The sequence below is a fragment of the Oncorhynchus gorbuscha genome, linkage group LG24 (assembly GCF_021184085.1).
Source record: "Oncorhynchus gorbuscha isolate QuinsamMale2020 ecotype Even-year linkage group LG24, OgorEven_v1.0, whole genome shotgun sequence".
Taxonomy (NCBI): domain Eukaryota; kingdom Metazoa; phylum Chordata; class Actinopteri; order Salmoniformes; family Salmonidae; genus Oncorhynchus; species Oncorhynchus gorbuscha.
The window spans coordinates 3897051-3912699 of record NC_060196.1 but is presented as its reverse complement, the minus strand read 5'-3'; the positions used below and the strand labels follow the sequence as shown (position 1 = coordinate 3912699).

At 46.8% G+C, this 15649-nt stretch overlaps 1 protein-coding gene across 1 annotated transcript in view; it reads left to right on the top strand.

Moving 5' to 3' along the window:
* Positions 1-15649, top strand: part of LOC124012879 (hedgehog-interacting protein-like) — a 54994-nt gene that overhangs the window by 1335 nt on the left and 38010 nt on the right. The window contains exons 2-3 of the mRNA XM_046326898.1: positions 3640-3832; positions 14158-14302. Of these exons, the coding sequence (XP_046182854.1) occupies positions 3640-3832; positions 14158-14302 (338 nt within the window). The remainder of the gene's footprint in view (positions 1-3639; positions 3833-14157; positions 14303-15649) is intronic.

Sequence of the window (15649 nt, the reverse complement as noted above, 5' to 3'; positions counted from 1 at the left end):
CTGTACACAGCCTACGCGGATGCCCGTTATAGACAAATTATTAATTATCGTCATGTTTAACTGCATGGATAAATCTTTAACACAGTCTTCATAGGCTACGTGGAGTTCACGGTAGAATGCGTCGTAGTCTTATGTAAACCGCCCCCAACTAATCGACTTATGCGGCTGGGTGGTATCTCACTTTGTGTTGTGACAAAAAGCCATATTGCGTCATTTAATTTGCTCAAGTCATGCAAATAGGAGGAAAAACACTGAACGGAACAAAAATAACCCTCGACTTCTCCTCTTCCCTACTACACTGCCCACACACAGAGCTCTTTTTGCTTATGGCAAAGGAATAACAACAACACCATTGTGTTTGTTAGTTTCTCTAATGGGTGAAGCTGGAGAACATCAGTCTCCCCGTTCAGTCCCTCGACTCTGTCGAAGTGTTAAGGCTGCTGAGTGGGTATTATTCGTTCTTCACTCCCCCCTCTCACACCCACCCCTCACTAACTTACACCTATTCCCAAAGGGCAAGTGTTTTGTTGAAGATTTTTAACACCAGTCTTAGTGTTGCCTACAGCACAGCCTCTTTTCTCTATAGGGCCTATGTGTGGGGGTCTCTCTCTCTCTCTCTCTCTCTCTCTCTCTCTCTCTCTCTCTCTCTCTCTCTCTCTCTCTCTCTCTCTCTCTCTCTCCCTGTGTCTCTGTCTCTGTCTCTGTCTCTGTCTCTGTCTCTGTCTCTCTCTCTCCCTGTGATTCCTGATGGTGAGACCTTATGAGGCTTGTGCAGCCCACAGTGTCTAAGATTGAATGACAAGCAAATGTTTTCAAGTGTGACCTTTGTGCATTGATATGTTTGTTCCGGCAATTTCACTGACAAAAGCCATTGTGCCGATCCTATCAAAGAAATGAGTCCTCCTGTAACAGCTGCTCCTCTACAGTGAGCTACTTACACGTCTGGCTTTGTGATCACGTCTCTGTGAGGAGGACAACGACCACCATAAAGGAGCTTATGGAAATGCATTTGGGCTGCTCATGTGAACTGGCAATCTTGTGTTATTGATGTGCTATGACACATTTCCCCCCACATGCCAAGGTATGTCACACAGATGGATGTTGTGCGCGTGTGTGGATCGGTTTGTTTACCTTCGGAGACTTGTGTCCCTTGCATTTCTGTTCCCCCAGTAATGCTATAATAGCGCTTGTACAGACCGGGATCAAGCCTCTGCTTTTGAGTGGCGAGTCGGTGGTGAAATTTTGCTGCTAAACACAACAAACAAAGGTCCTCTTGTTCTGGTTTGTGGTGATGGCAACATTGGAGCCCATCCCAGCAACATATGGGCACAGGGTATGGCAGAGAGCCCACAAATGCTCCTCTCCATGGACTGTGTGCCAGCCCATGGCACGCCGAATCAATGGGCAATTTAGAGCAGGAGGGCGGGCGGTTAGGCATGCCTACGGCGGTAGTACTCGCATATATTTGGAGGGGTTAGTACTAGTATTAGTATAGTAACATATACTGTTACCACTTAGCAGACACTGTTATCCAAAATGACTTTGAATACAGTGAGTGGATACGTTTTAGTATCTGTATACTGCAGGGATTAAACCCACGTCCTTGCCGTTGTTGGCGTCAATCTCTTACCAACTGAGCCACACCTGACGGCTTTTAGCTGCTCTGCACTCTTTATTAGTATAGTATTAGTATGTTTATTAGTATATTTATTGCTTGTTTATAGCCGGGTTTATCAACCTCTGTGTGTGCTTCTGGCAAGTCCTAATCACCCGTGTTTTACACTGTCCCGGTAAGAGGAGTAGAACAAACATTCTTTGGCCATCTCTAGTCGTGGTCCTGAGGGGCTATAAAACAACCAAAGGGCCTGTGTTCAACCTGTGGTCACAAAACGGTCTCGAACACGACCGCAGGGTGGCCGTATCCTTAAGAAACAGCTTTCACTTCCAGACCTAGTCAGGTTATTGTTGAACTGAGAGAGAAAGAGAGTTAGAGAGAGAGTTAGAGAGAGAGAGAGAGAGAGAGAGAGAGAGAGAGAGAGAGAGAGAGAGAGAGAGAGAGAGAGAGAGAGAGAGAGAGAGAGAGAGAGAGAGAGAGAGAGAGAGAGAGAGAGAGAGAGAGAGAGAGAGAGAGAGAGAGAGAGAGAGAGAGAGAGAGAGAGAGAGAGAGAGAGAAGGAGGTGTCCATATGTTGGACCCAGGTCTGTAGGCCTAATTGACTAGGACAGACTGCTAATTTGTTGAATGATGTGCCTGTCTATCTCTAAATTGGTGTTTACACACGGACGGACCTCACACAGTGCAATGCACTACCAGCCTGCCTGCTGCCTAAGCAGCACACATGTCTGGATGCAGGACAGATTACGTTGTGTTTTATTACACCTAATTTGCTACGTAAATAATCCCTGCTAATTTCTGGGGCCTAAATCTCTTGTTTACTTTTGTTTAGCGACCTAAGTAACGCTTCAAACCCTCTAATTCGGCTCCATCCATTTTGGCCCCAGCCGCCCTGACATATGAAATGTAATTTGAATTTAACTGTTTGTGCACTTAGGTAAACAAGTTGTGAGGAAGATCATCTTTTTCTCAGAAAGTGCCGTGTATTCTGGGTTTAAAAAGTGACATGAAAAGGTAATCAGGTCTAATTTGGTGTGGGTTTAGTTTCTCTGGAGAATATTTTTCTGTGTACCATCAATAAAGCTGCAGCAGTGATTAATTAAAGTTAGGTTATATCATCTCCATGCTAATGTCTCCAATCGAAAATCAAATCAAGAGTCGGCTTTCTATTCCGCAACAAAGCCTCCTTCACTCACTCCGCCAAACTTACCCTAGTAAAACTGACTATCCTACCGATCCTCGACTTCGGCGATGTCATCTACAAAATTGCTTCCAACACTCTACTCAGCAAACTGGATGCAGTTTATCACAGTGCCATCCGTTTTGTCACTAAAGCACCTTATACCACCCACCACTGCGACTTATGCTCTAGTCGGCTGGCCCTCGCTACATATTCGTCGCCAGACCCACTGGCTCCAGGTCATCTACAAGTCCATGCTAGGTAAAGCTCCGCCTTATCTCAGTTCACTGGTCACGATGGCAACACCCATCCGTAGCACGCGCTCCAGCAAGTGTATCTCACTGATCATCCCTAAAGCCAACACCTCATTTGGCCGCCAATGTTCCAGTTAAATAAAGGTGAAATAAAAAAATAAATAAAAATAAATGTCTTACAATAATGTTTATTATTAACTGGGTGGTTCGAGCCCTGAATGCTGATTGGCTGAAAGCCATGGTATATCAGACCGTATACCACACCTATGACAAAATATTTATTTTTACTCATCTGAATAAGTTGGTAACCAGTTTATAATAGCAATAAGACACCTCAGGGGGTTGTGGTATATGGCCAATATACCACGGCTAAGGGCTGTATCCAGGCACTCTTTGTTCGTGCATAAGAACATCCCTTAGCCGTGGTATATTGGCCATATACAACACCTCCCGGGCCTTATTGCTTAATTATACAATATCGCTGACATGCCAGAAAATTACAAGCCATGTTGAGGTGTAAAACATTAATGCTCACTAAGTCCGTATTTTAATCAGTCATTGTTCCTTGTTGCGTGTGGTTCCTCCCCCTAGATCTTCTCCACCAATAACACGGAGTGCAGCCGTCTCCTGGAGGAGATCAAGTGTGCACACTGTTCGCCCAACGCCCAAGTGCTGTTCCACTCCCCCGAGTCGGACAAGGTCCCCCTCAGGGAGCCCCACCTGCCACGCCTCTGCCAGGACTACTGCCGAGAGTTCTACTATACCTGCCGCGGACACATACCAGGTAACCATTCTACTACACCTACCACTAAGATATACCAGCTAACCATTCTACTTCACCTACCACTAAGATACAGTGGGGCAAAAAAGTATTTAGTCAGCCACCAATTATGTAAGTTCTTCCACTTAAAAAGATGAGAGAGGCCTGTAATTTTCATCATAGGTACACTTCAACTATGATAGACAAAATGAGAAAAAAAATCCAGAAAATCACATTGTAGGATTTTTAATGAATTTATTTGCAAATGATGTTGGAAAAGCAGTATTTGGTCAATAACAAAAGTTGATCTTAATACTTTGTTATATATCCTTTGTTGGCAATGACAGAGGTCAAACATTTTCTGTAAGTCTTCACAAGGTTTTCACACACTGTTGCTGGTATTTTGGCCCATTCCTCCATGAAGATCTCCTCTAGAGCAGTGATGTTTTGGGGCTGTTGCTGGGCAACACGGGCTTTCAACTCCCTCCAAAGATTTTCTATGGGGTTGAGATCTGGAGACTGGCTAGGCCACTCCAGGACCTTGAAATGCTTCTTACGAAGCCGCTCCTTTGTTGCCCGGGCGGTGTGTTTGGGATCATTGTCATGCTGAAACACCCAGCCACGTTTCATCTTCAATGCCCTTGACTACCGGCGCCGACAGAGATGGCCGTGTTACGTGTTATTTCTTACATTAGTACCCCAGGTCATCTTAGGTTTTATTACATACAGTCGAGAAGAACTACTGAATATAAGATCAGTGTCAACTCACCATCAGTACGACCAAGAATATGTTTTCTGCGACGCGGATCCTGTGTTCTGCCTTACAAACAGGACAACGGAATGGATCGCATGCAGCGACCCAAAAAAAACGACTCCGAAAAAGAGGGAAACGTAGCGGTCTTCTGGTCAGACTCCGGACAAGGGCACATCGCGCACCACTCCCCAGCATTCTTCTTGCCAATGTCCAGTCTCTTGACAACAAGGTTGATGAAATCCGAGCAAGGGTAGCATTCCAGGGGGACATCAGAGACTGCAACGTTCTCTGCTTCACGGAACCATGGCTTACTGGGAAGACGCTATCCGATGCGGTGCAGCCAACGGGTTTCTCCACGCATCGCGCCGACAGAAACAAACATCTTTCTGGTAAGAAGAGTGGCGGGGGCGTATGCCTCATGACTAACGAGACATGGTGTGATGAAAGAAACATACAGGAACTCAAATCCTTCTGTTCACCTGATTTAGAATTCCTCACAATCAAATGTAGACCGCATTATCTTCCAAGAGAATTCTCTTCAATTATAATCACAGCCGTATATATCCCCCCCAAGCAGACACATCGATGGCTCTGAACGAACTTTATTTAACTCTTTCCAAACTGGAAACCATTTATCCGGAGGCTGCATTCATTGTAGCTGGGGATTTTAACAAAGCTAATCTGAAAACAAGACTCCCTAAATTTTATCAGCATATCGATTGCGCAACCAGGGGTGGTAAAACCTTGGATCATTGTTACTCTAACTTCCGCGACGCATATAAGGCCCTGCCCCGCCTCCCTTTCGGAAAAGCTGACCACGACTCCATTTTGTTGATCCCTGCCTACAGGCAGAATCTTAAACAAGAGGCTCCCACGTTGAGGTCTGTCCAACGCTGGTCCGACCAAGCGAACTCCACACTCCAAGACTGCTTCCATCACGTGGACTGGGACATGTTTCGTATTGCGTCAGATAAAAATATTGACGAATACGCTGATTCGGTGTGCGAGTTCATTAGAACGTGCGTTGAAGATGTCGTTCCCATAGCAACGATAAAAACATTCCCTAACCAGAAACCGTGGATTGATGGCAGCATTCGCGTGAAACTGAAAGCGCGAACCACTGCTTTTAATCAGGGCAAGGTGTCTGGCAACATGACCGAATACAAACAGTGCAGCTATTCCCTCTGCAAGGCTATTAAACAAGCTAAGCGTCAGTACAGAGACAAAGTAGAATCTCAATTCAACGGCTCAGACACAAGAGGCATGTGGCAGGGTCTACAGTCAATCACGGACTACAAGAAGAAACCCAGCCCAGTCACGGACCAGGATGTCTTGCTCCCAGGCAGACTAAATAACTTTTTTGCCCGCTTTGAGGACAATACAGTGCCACTGACACGGGCTGCAACGAAAACATGCGGTCTCTCCTTCACTGCAGCCGAGGTGAGTAAGACATTTAAACGTGTTAACCCTCGCAAGGCTGCAGGCCCAGACGGCATCCCCAGCCGCGCCCTCAGAGCATGCGCAGACCAGCTGGCCGTTGTGTTTACGGACATATTCAATCAATCCCTATACCAGTCTGCTGTTCCCACATGCTTCAAGAGGGCCACCATTGTTCCTGTTCCCAAGAAAGCTAAGGTAACTGAGCTAAACGACTACCGCCCCGTAGCACTCACTTCTGTCATCATGAAGTGCTTTGAGAGACTAGTCAAGGACCATATCACCTCCACCCTACCTGACACCCTAGACCCACTCCAATTTGCTTACCGCCCAAATAGGTCCACAGACGATGCAATCTCAACCACACTGCACACTGCCCTAACCCACCTGGACAAGAGGAATAACTATGTGAGAATGCTGTTCATCGACTACAGCTCGGCATTCAACACCATAGTACCCTCCAAGCTCATCATCAAGCTCGAGACCCTGGGTCTCGACCCCGCCCTGTGCAACTGGGTACTGGACTTCCTGACGGGCCGCCCCCAGGTGGTGAGGGTAGGCAACAACATCTCCACCCCGCTGATCCTCAACACGGGGGCCCCACTAGGGTGCGTTCTGAGCCCTCTCCTGTACTCCTGTTCACCCATGACTGCGTGGCCACGCACGCCTCCAACTCAATCATCAAGTTTGCGGACGACACAACAGTGGTAGGCTTGATTACCAACAACGACGAGACGGCCTACAGGGAGGAGGTGAGGGCCTCACACTCAACGTCAACAAAACTAAGGAGATGATTGTGGACTTCAGGAAACAGCAGAGGGAACACCCCCCTATCCACATCGATGGAACAGTAGTGGAGAGGGTAGCAAGTTTTAAGTTCCTCGGCATACACATCACAGACAAACTGAATTGGTCCACTCACACTGACAGCATCGTGAAGAAGGCGCAGCAGCGCCTCTTCAACCTCAGGAGGCTGAAGAAATTCGGCTTGTCACCAAAAGCACTCACAAACTTCTACAGATGCACAATCGAGAGCATCCTGGCGGGCTGTATCACCGCCTGGTACGGCAACTGCTCCGCCCTCAACCGTAAGGCTCTCCAGAGGGTAGTGAGGTCTGCACAACGCATCACCGGGGGCAAACTACCTACCCTCCAGGACACCTACACCACCCGATGTTACAGGAAGGCCATAAAGATCATCGTGGACATCAACCACCCGAGCCACTGCCTGTTCACCCCGCTATCATCCAGAAGGCGAGGTCAGTACAGGTGCATCAAAGCTGGGACCGAGAGACTGAAAAACAGCTTCTATCTCAAGGCCATCAGACTGTTAAACAGCCACCACTAACATTGAGTGGCTGCTGCCAACACACTGTCATTGACACTGACCCAACTCCAGCCACTCTAACAATGGGAATTGATGGGAAATGATGTAAATATATCACTAGCCACTTTAAACAATGCTACCTTATATAATGTTACTTACCCTACATTATTCATCTCATATGCATACGAATATACTGTACTCTACATCATCGACTGCATCCTTATGTAATACATGTATCACTAGCCACTTTAACTATGCCACTTTGTATACTTTGTCTACATACTCATCTCATATGTATATACTGTACTCGATACCATCTACTGTATGCTGCTCTGTACCATCACTCATTCATATATCCTTATGTACATATTCTTTATCCCCTTACACTGTGTATAAGACAGTAGTTTTGGAATTGTTAGTTAGATTACTTGTTGGTTATCACTGCATTGTCGGAACTAGAAGCACAAGCATTTCGCTACACTCGCATTAACATCTGCTAACCATGTGTATGTGACAAATAAAATTTGAGTTGAGTTGATTTGATTTGATTTGATGGAAGGAGGTTTTCACTCAAAATCTCACGATACATGGCCCCATTCATTCTTTCCTTTACACGGATCAGTCGTCCTGGCCCCTTTGCAGAAAAACAGCCCCAAAGCATGATGTTTCCACCCCCATGCTTCACAGTAGGTATGGTGTTCTTTGGATGCAACTCAGCATTCTTTGTCCTCCAAACACGACGAGTTGAGTTTTTACCAAAAAGTTCAATTTTGGTTTCATCTGACCATATGACATTCTCCCAATCTTCTTCTGGGTCATCCAAATGCTCTCTAGCAAACTTCAGACGGGCCTGGACATGTACTGGCTTAAGCAGGGGGACACGTCTGGCACTGCAGGATTTGAGTCCCTGGCGGCGTAGTGTGTTACTGATGGTAGGCTTTGTTACTTTGGTCCCAGCTCTCTGCAGGTCATTCACTAGGTCCCCCCGTGTGGTTCTGGGATTTTTGCTCACCGTTCTTGTGATCATTTTGACCCCACGGGGTGAGATCTTGCGTGGAGCCCCAGATCGAGGGAGATTATCAGTGGTCTTGTATGTCTTCCATTTCCTAATAATTGCTCCCACAGTTGATTTCTTCAAACCAAGCTGCTTACCTATTGCAGATTCAGTCTTCCCAGCCTGGTGCAGGTCTACAATCTTGTTTCTGGTGTCCTTTGACAGCTCTTTGGTTTTGGCCACAGTGGAGTTTGGAGTGTGACTGTTTGAGGTTGTGGACAGGTGTCTTTTATACTGATAACGAGTGGAGGACAGAGGAGCCTCTTAAAGAAGAAGTTACAGGTCTGTGAGAGCCAGAAATCTTGCTTGTTTGTAGGTGACCAAATACTTGTTTTCCACCATAATTTGCAAATAAATTCATAAAAAATCCTACAATGTGATTTTCTCATTTTGTCTGTCATAGTTGAAGTGTACCTATGATGAAAATGACAGGCCTCTCTCATAATTTTAAGTGGGAGAACTTGCACAATTGGTGGCTGACTAAATACTTTTTTGCCCCACTGTATACCAGCTAACCATTCTACGACACCTACCACTAAGATATATCAGGTAACCATTCTACTACACCTACCACTAAGATATATCAGGTAACCATTCTACTACACCTACCACTAAGATATACCAGGTAACCATTCTACTACACCTACCACTAAGATATACCAGGTAACCATTCTACTACACCTACCACTAAGATATATCAGGTAACCATTCTACTACACCTACCACTAAGATATACCAGGTAACCATTCTACTACACCTACCACTAAGATATACCAGGTAACCAAGAAGGATGATGATAGTGCCATCACTACCTCAGTCAGTGCTTGTATAGGTGGAGTGAGGCACACATATGAACACAAATCGCTCTCTCTCACACTTACTCTCATTCTCACACACTCGCTCCCTCCCTCAATCTCACTCACTCTCTCTCTCTCTCTTACTGACTCCCTGACACACTACATACAGTCTATTGTCTGAATAAGGCAATATTACATTTCTGAGCAGGTCTCCTCAAGGTCCCCAATTCAAAGTCAGCAAACAGTGTTGAACATATAGGTAGCTTGGTTTTACTTATGCAAGACGCAGTGGAGCGTAAGGACTCAAGAAGAAATATTTATTTATGTAGGCTTACCTCATCTGACCTCACCTCCACTTGGTGGTAGAGCCTGCCTGCCTCACGCCCCCATACACTGGGAGAGCCTCGTCTCAGTCTACCCACCCTGGCAGACGTTGCCTGCTGCAGCCATCAGCCTAGCACTTTGTTAATTAGTCTGACTACACACTTTAGACCTGGCAATCAGGAGCTCTCGCTCTCTCTCTCTCTCTCTCTCTCTCTCTCTCTCTCTCTCTCTCTCTCTCTCTCTCTCTCTCTCTCTCTCTCTCTCTCTCTCTCTCTCTCTCTCTCTCTCTCCTCTTTTAGTCCCACTTGGACTGGTTCTAGATCTCAGTATTTTTAGTCCCACTTGGACTGGTTGTAGATGTGTTTTTAGACATAAATTGTGTGCACACACATGCACACGGGCACACACACACACACACACACACACACACACACACACACACACACACACACACACACACACACACACACACACACACACACACACACACACACACACACACACACACACACACACACACACACATGGAACTCTATTCCACATCAAGTAATTAATGCAAGCAGTAGAATTAGACTTAAAAAACAGATAATAATACACCTTATGGAACACCGGGGACTGTGAAGCAACACAAACATAGGCACACACACACACACACACACACACACACACACACACACACACACACACACACACACACACACACACACACACACACACACACACACACACACACACACACACACACACACACACACACACACACACACACACACACACACACACACCCTAAACAAAGCCCCTACAATCTGCCAGAGAGCTGAAAATGATTGATTTTATGACCCTTTCCTTCCCTGGCCCCGTCCTTCTTTGGCAAGCCCTCCTGAGCTGCCCTGGCTGACGTCAGCCCCCTGACGGTGCTGTGTGCTGTTTGGGGATGTGTAAGCTGTAAGCACCCTGGCTACGGTCTAGACATGACCGGCTCTGACACCTCGCGCCACCAAGGGAGCTCCTCACACACAGCCTCAGACACACACAAACTACGGCCTGTTTAAAAAACGCCACTCACACCATCAGTTTGTTTTCCTTGGTGATAAATTCGATGGAACGTAAACACAATCAGAGCTGCCTCGCTGGACCTGGGCCTCGCCTCTCGAACTGCTCCCCCGTACGTGTAGGCAAGGCAACGCCAGCCCTGGAGGGAGTCTCCTCCCGGTGTGGAATAAGCGAGGAGATGACATGGAGATGACTAGACATGCAGTTTCCTCCTGGATAGGATGGTATTGTGAGATGATAGGAGACCTGCTTGATAGGCCGCCCTCCCTGAAAGCTCCCCGTCCTCAGAAGTAGGGCCTTTGAAGGGCTGTTACCTGCCTGCCGTGCCTCCCAGTGAAGTGCACATTCCTTGTGATCAAACGGCCGCTGCTTGCCCCCAGCCAATTCTTTGTCCAATCTGTGTCGCCACGGCAGATTAAATCTGCTCGCGTTTGCTGAACAGAGAACAGTTTCAACCACACATGTGGTGGCTCTACACCACCACCAGCACTATCAACATCAACACCCCCCCCCCCCCCCATGTACATATTACCTCAATTACCTCGACTAACCTGCACATTGACTCGGAACCGGTACCACCTGTATATAGCCTCGCTATGGTTATTTTATTGTTGCTATTTTATTTTTTACTTTAGTTAATTGAGTACATATTTTACTTAACTCTTATTTTTCTTAAAACTGCATTGTTGGTTAAGGGCTTGTAAATAAGCATTTCACTGTAAGGTCAACTCCTGTTGTATTCGGTAGAGAGAGAGAGGGATAGAGAGAGACGGACAGAGAGAGATGGTGAGAGAGAGGGATAGAGAGAGATGAACAGAGAGAGACAGCAGCCAGTGAGCTGACAGACAGCAGTGAAAGCTTAGAGTTAAACCCAGAGCTTCATACCAGGAGCTTGAGCCAGAGAAGGAGTCAGTCACCCCCTCCCATCAATCCTTCCCTCCCTTTCTCCCCCTCTACACAGATCAGCATATGTGGTGACGAATGACACATTTATTTTTCTACAAAGGTTGTGTATATGTAAAGCTGCTGAAGTGCATCAAGATGTCAAGTACTTTGGGTGGCCACCCAGGTTGTGTTGGAAGACAACCAGATGGAAGTAGAACTATAGCGCCAGCTCACTGCCTGGGATGTGGACAGAGGTTTTTTTCCCTCTCTCTCTCTCTCTCTCTCTCTCTCTCTCTCTCTCTCTCTCTCTCTCTCTCTCTCTCTCTCTCTCTCTCTCTCTCTCTCTCTATTCTCTCTCTATTCCCTCTCTTTCTCTCTCTCTCTCTCTCTTTCTCTCTCTCTCTCTCTCTCTCTCTCTCTCTCTCTCTCTCTCTCTCTCTCTCTCTCTCTCTCTCTCTCTCTCTCTCTCTCTCTCTCTCGCTCTCTCTTTCTCTCTCTCTCTCTCTCTCTCTCTTCTCTCTCTCTCTCTTCCCCCCCAGGCCAGTACAATAAAACTGGTACATATTGTGGAGGGAGAGAGAGGGAGAGAGAATGCAGTGCTCGGTGCCACATGTTTATGGAAGTAGTTAACCATAAATTGTCTAAAATTAGATGGCCCTCTAAGTACATATCATTCTGGATGCAGACAGAGGATTTTCCTCCTATGGATTTAAGAGTCCCTTTCTGGATTTGTGTCCTTATGTATTTTTTTTTGGGGGGGGGGGGGGGTTAAGCTACTTAGACATTAAAAAACATTTCTTTTGTTGTTTTTCAGTTCAGCTGTAATTTGCATTTGTAGTAATCACTTTTGCTTCTTAAGAACATGTTTAATTAAATCTCAAATATAAAGCATTGACAAACATTAGTTTGGGCTCATGTACAGTATATATCACTAAAGATGAAATTCAGAACCCTTCCAGAACTGTACTCTGCATCAACACATGCAAAGTGCTGACCAACAGTATTAAACCTGGACGGTAGCCTTTACTGTGTCTTTAAATGTCCTCCTGCTCCCGTGAAACTCCCTCTCCAGCTCCCCATTAGGCTGTGTACTTATCCCTCATTTCTCCATAAAGACATTTACGGCCTGAGTCTCACTTTAACCCAGAGGTCTCCCACCCCTTCCGCCCCCTCCTCCCTCCATCCCCCACTCTGTCTCTCCCCTCTGCATCTGAGGTCCTGGGACCAGCATGGTTAAGATAACTGCAGGCACAAAGTAGGTGGGTGGCATAGGCCCGGGAGTGTTTGTGTGTGTGTGTGTTCTGAGTGTGTGTTTGATCTCCGTGTTGTATTTAGATGTTTAGTGGGATATCCTATCACCTCCAGTGGTAGTGTGGTCAGCCTTGTGGTCGGTGTGGGGGGGCCAGGATGTAGGGAGGGAGGGATGTGCGGGGGCCGGAGAGCGAGATGAAAGAGGGGAGAGACAGTCCCGTTTGTGTTTTTATCACTGCTGTGTTTGCTCTCCTCCTCCGCCCCTCTGAGGGTTGTGTTAAGGGAAACAATATTGGCACGGTTGTGTTTAGGTCACGGGCAGGTTTTAAGATACGCTGCTTGTTTGTGTTCTTTTCACCCTGTTCGTGGTTTTGCCCTGCTAGCACAATAAAAAAGGGGGGGTTCCTAGAATCTTGGAATAATGTTGTGACTGTGGGTCTCTGAAGGTGGCCAATCAGGCGGTGTTGGGGCTGCTGTGTCTAATGAGGATATATTCTCAGATTACTTTGTGCCCCAGAACCAACTTTAGCTCTAGTACAACTAGCAGCTCCAAGAGAAATCAAGGTGGTCTTGGGAAATAACCGTGTGATGGTGACATTTTGGTTTTGAACTTCCCCAAAGCACAAGCAATCAGTGGAACACAATCAATCAACATTTGGGAACATAATTTCTTGATTTGGGTTTTGAGGCAGACAGAATAATTCTATCCCTCCTAAAAATGTGAAAAGTTAGTGTTTGGAAGACTGGGCTGTTAATTAAACATGGTCAATTTTGATTTAGAGTTTCACACATTTCACATGCTGTGCCTATATGCCTGCCGCTGGGCTGAGGAGGGCGAAAGCATCTAGGCTGTGGCCCAAATAGGTACTGGTCAAAAGTAGTGCACTATATAGGGAATAGGGTGCCATTTGGCACTGGCCCCTAACAGTGATTTAATTGTATGAGAATTTCAGCCTATGTTTGACTTAATATTCCAAATATCTGGAAAGCTATTAGGTATCTACAGCAGTCACCCACGTGAGGTAGAGTTGGCATAGCAACAGGGTATCAAACAGCCATAGCACCAGGGGTCAAAGGACAAAGGTAAAGATGGATGGGGCCTCAGTGGTGCACTGCTACAGAGTTGAAGACCTGAGGAGCAGTCTGAACAGCATATTCCTCACATTCTGTTCAGATCTAACCCAGTTGGCCTGTCTGGCCAAGCTTTTCTTCACTTGTTCAGCCCAGGCTTAGCCAGGATTTGGTTTGGCTCATTCAGCACAACTCTCAAAAACAACTGTATGAAGACTTAAGGAACTAAAGCTGCGTAAACATGAATTAAGGGAGACTAACTAGGAAGGGATTTAGCTTCAGCTCGCTGGTAAGTTGGATGATGTTGCATCATGGTTTGAACAAGGTGTGATGTCTCTTGAATTGAATTGTCTCTCTCTGCCTGCGGGCCGTTGTCTGTGTCCATGGTGTTTTCAGAGCTGTTCCAAGCCGATGTGGATGAGTTCTGTCAATACTACGGACGGCGGAACGGAGGCCTGTGCTTCCCAGATTTCCACCGAAAGCAAACACGGGGACAGGACTCCAACTACTTGGGAGATGAGAAAGTCGAAGACATCAACAGGTTTGTAACGGTTCACTTTCAAAATCTCTTTTACTTGTATACGTTAGGAAGAGTGCATTTAAGGTATGCTTTTTAAATATTGAGTTAACCATCCAAAAAGGACACTTTCAGTGAGTTGAGGAAAGAGAGGCCATAGTGTGTATCATGGCATCTCCACACTCTGAACCTAATGTGTGTCACTTTGACTGGCCACCACCACCGGTCTCGCCCCAGGCGGTATGTACTATGAACCAGGGTCATGGGAGACATGCCAATGCCAAGCCTGGATGACCTTACCCGTCACCCATCTCTCCAGTCATCACCAAAGCCTGCCGTTTGTTCAGGGTGCATTGGGCCAGGCTTTGGCCACACAATGGAAATGCTTACCCTGCAGGCCAGCCCTCCCTCACTGCTAGCTAGCAGTACGTCATAGACAAACTTTCCCCCTTTTTTTTGTCTGCTCCGGTGGAGAGAGAGCCTCTGAGCTCCCCGTCCCCGTCCCAAATGGCACCCTATTCCCTACGTAGTGCACTAGTCCTATGGGCAATGGTGAGAAGTAGTACACCATGTAGGGAATAGGGTGTCATTTGGGACGCATACCTGTTCGAGCCCCCCTGACGCGAGCTGAGAGCGCTGCTGCTGGACATGTGACCAACTGACCGTCCTGCTGTCTCGAGCTGGACCAGACCAGACCAGACCAGACCCAGACCAGACCAGACCAGACCAGACCAGACCAGAGAAACTATGCTGATGCTGTCTGTCTATGATGTCTAGCTAAGTGCTGTCTGCATTCCTGGGGTTGATGGGGTTCTAGAGTTCTATTCGTTTCTAGTAATGACCCCTTGCTATGCTAAAGAGCACTGTAATTGTAATTGCACTGAACTCTAGGATGGATGGCCGGGATGGCCGAGGAGAGATATAGAGCTTCTGTTGGCAGCCGCTCATCTAAAGGGAGTCTTGTTGAGCTGACTCTCCCCTTCTCATCTTCCGCCTGGGGCCGGCCAAAAGATGATGAGCAAGGAGAGAGGGCCAGGTTTTAACCACCGATATCATCTAACATCGTAAGTCTTAATCAGACCTCCCACTTCAAAACTGGCCTGAGGGAGAGAGCAAGGCAGAGAGAGAGACAGAGAGAGAGAGAGCTAGGGAGCGAGAGAGAGAGAGAGAGGCAGAGGGAGAGAGAGACAGGGAGAGAGAGAGAGTGGCAGAGAGAGAGAGAGAGAGAGAGCCAGCGAGCGAAAGAGAGAGATAGAGATAGAGAGAGATCTTCCTTCCGGCGCCGACTGAGATGGCCGCCTCGCTTCGCGTTCCTAGGAAACTATGCAGTTTTTTGTTTTTTTACGTGTTATTTCTTACATTAGTACCCCA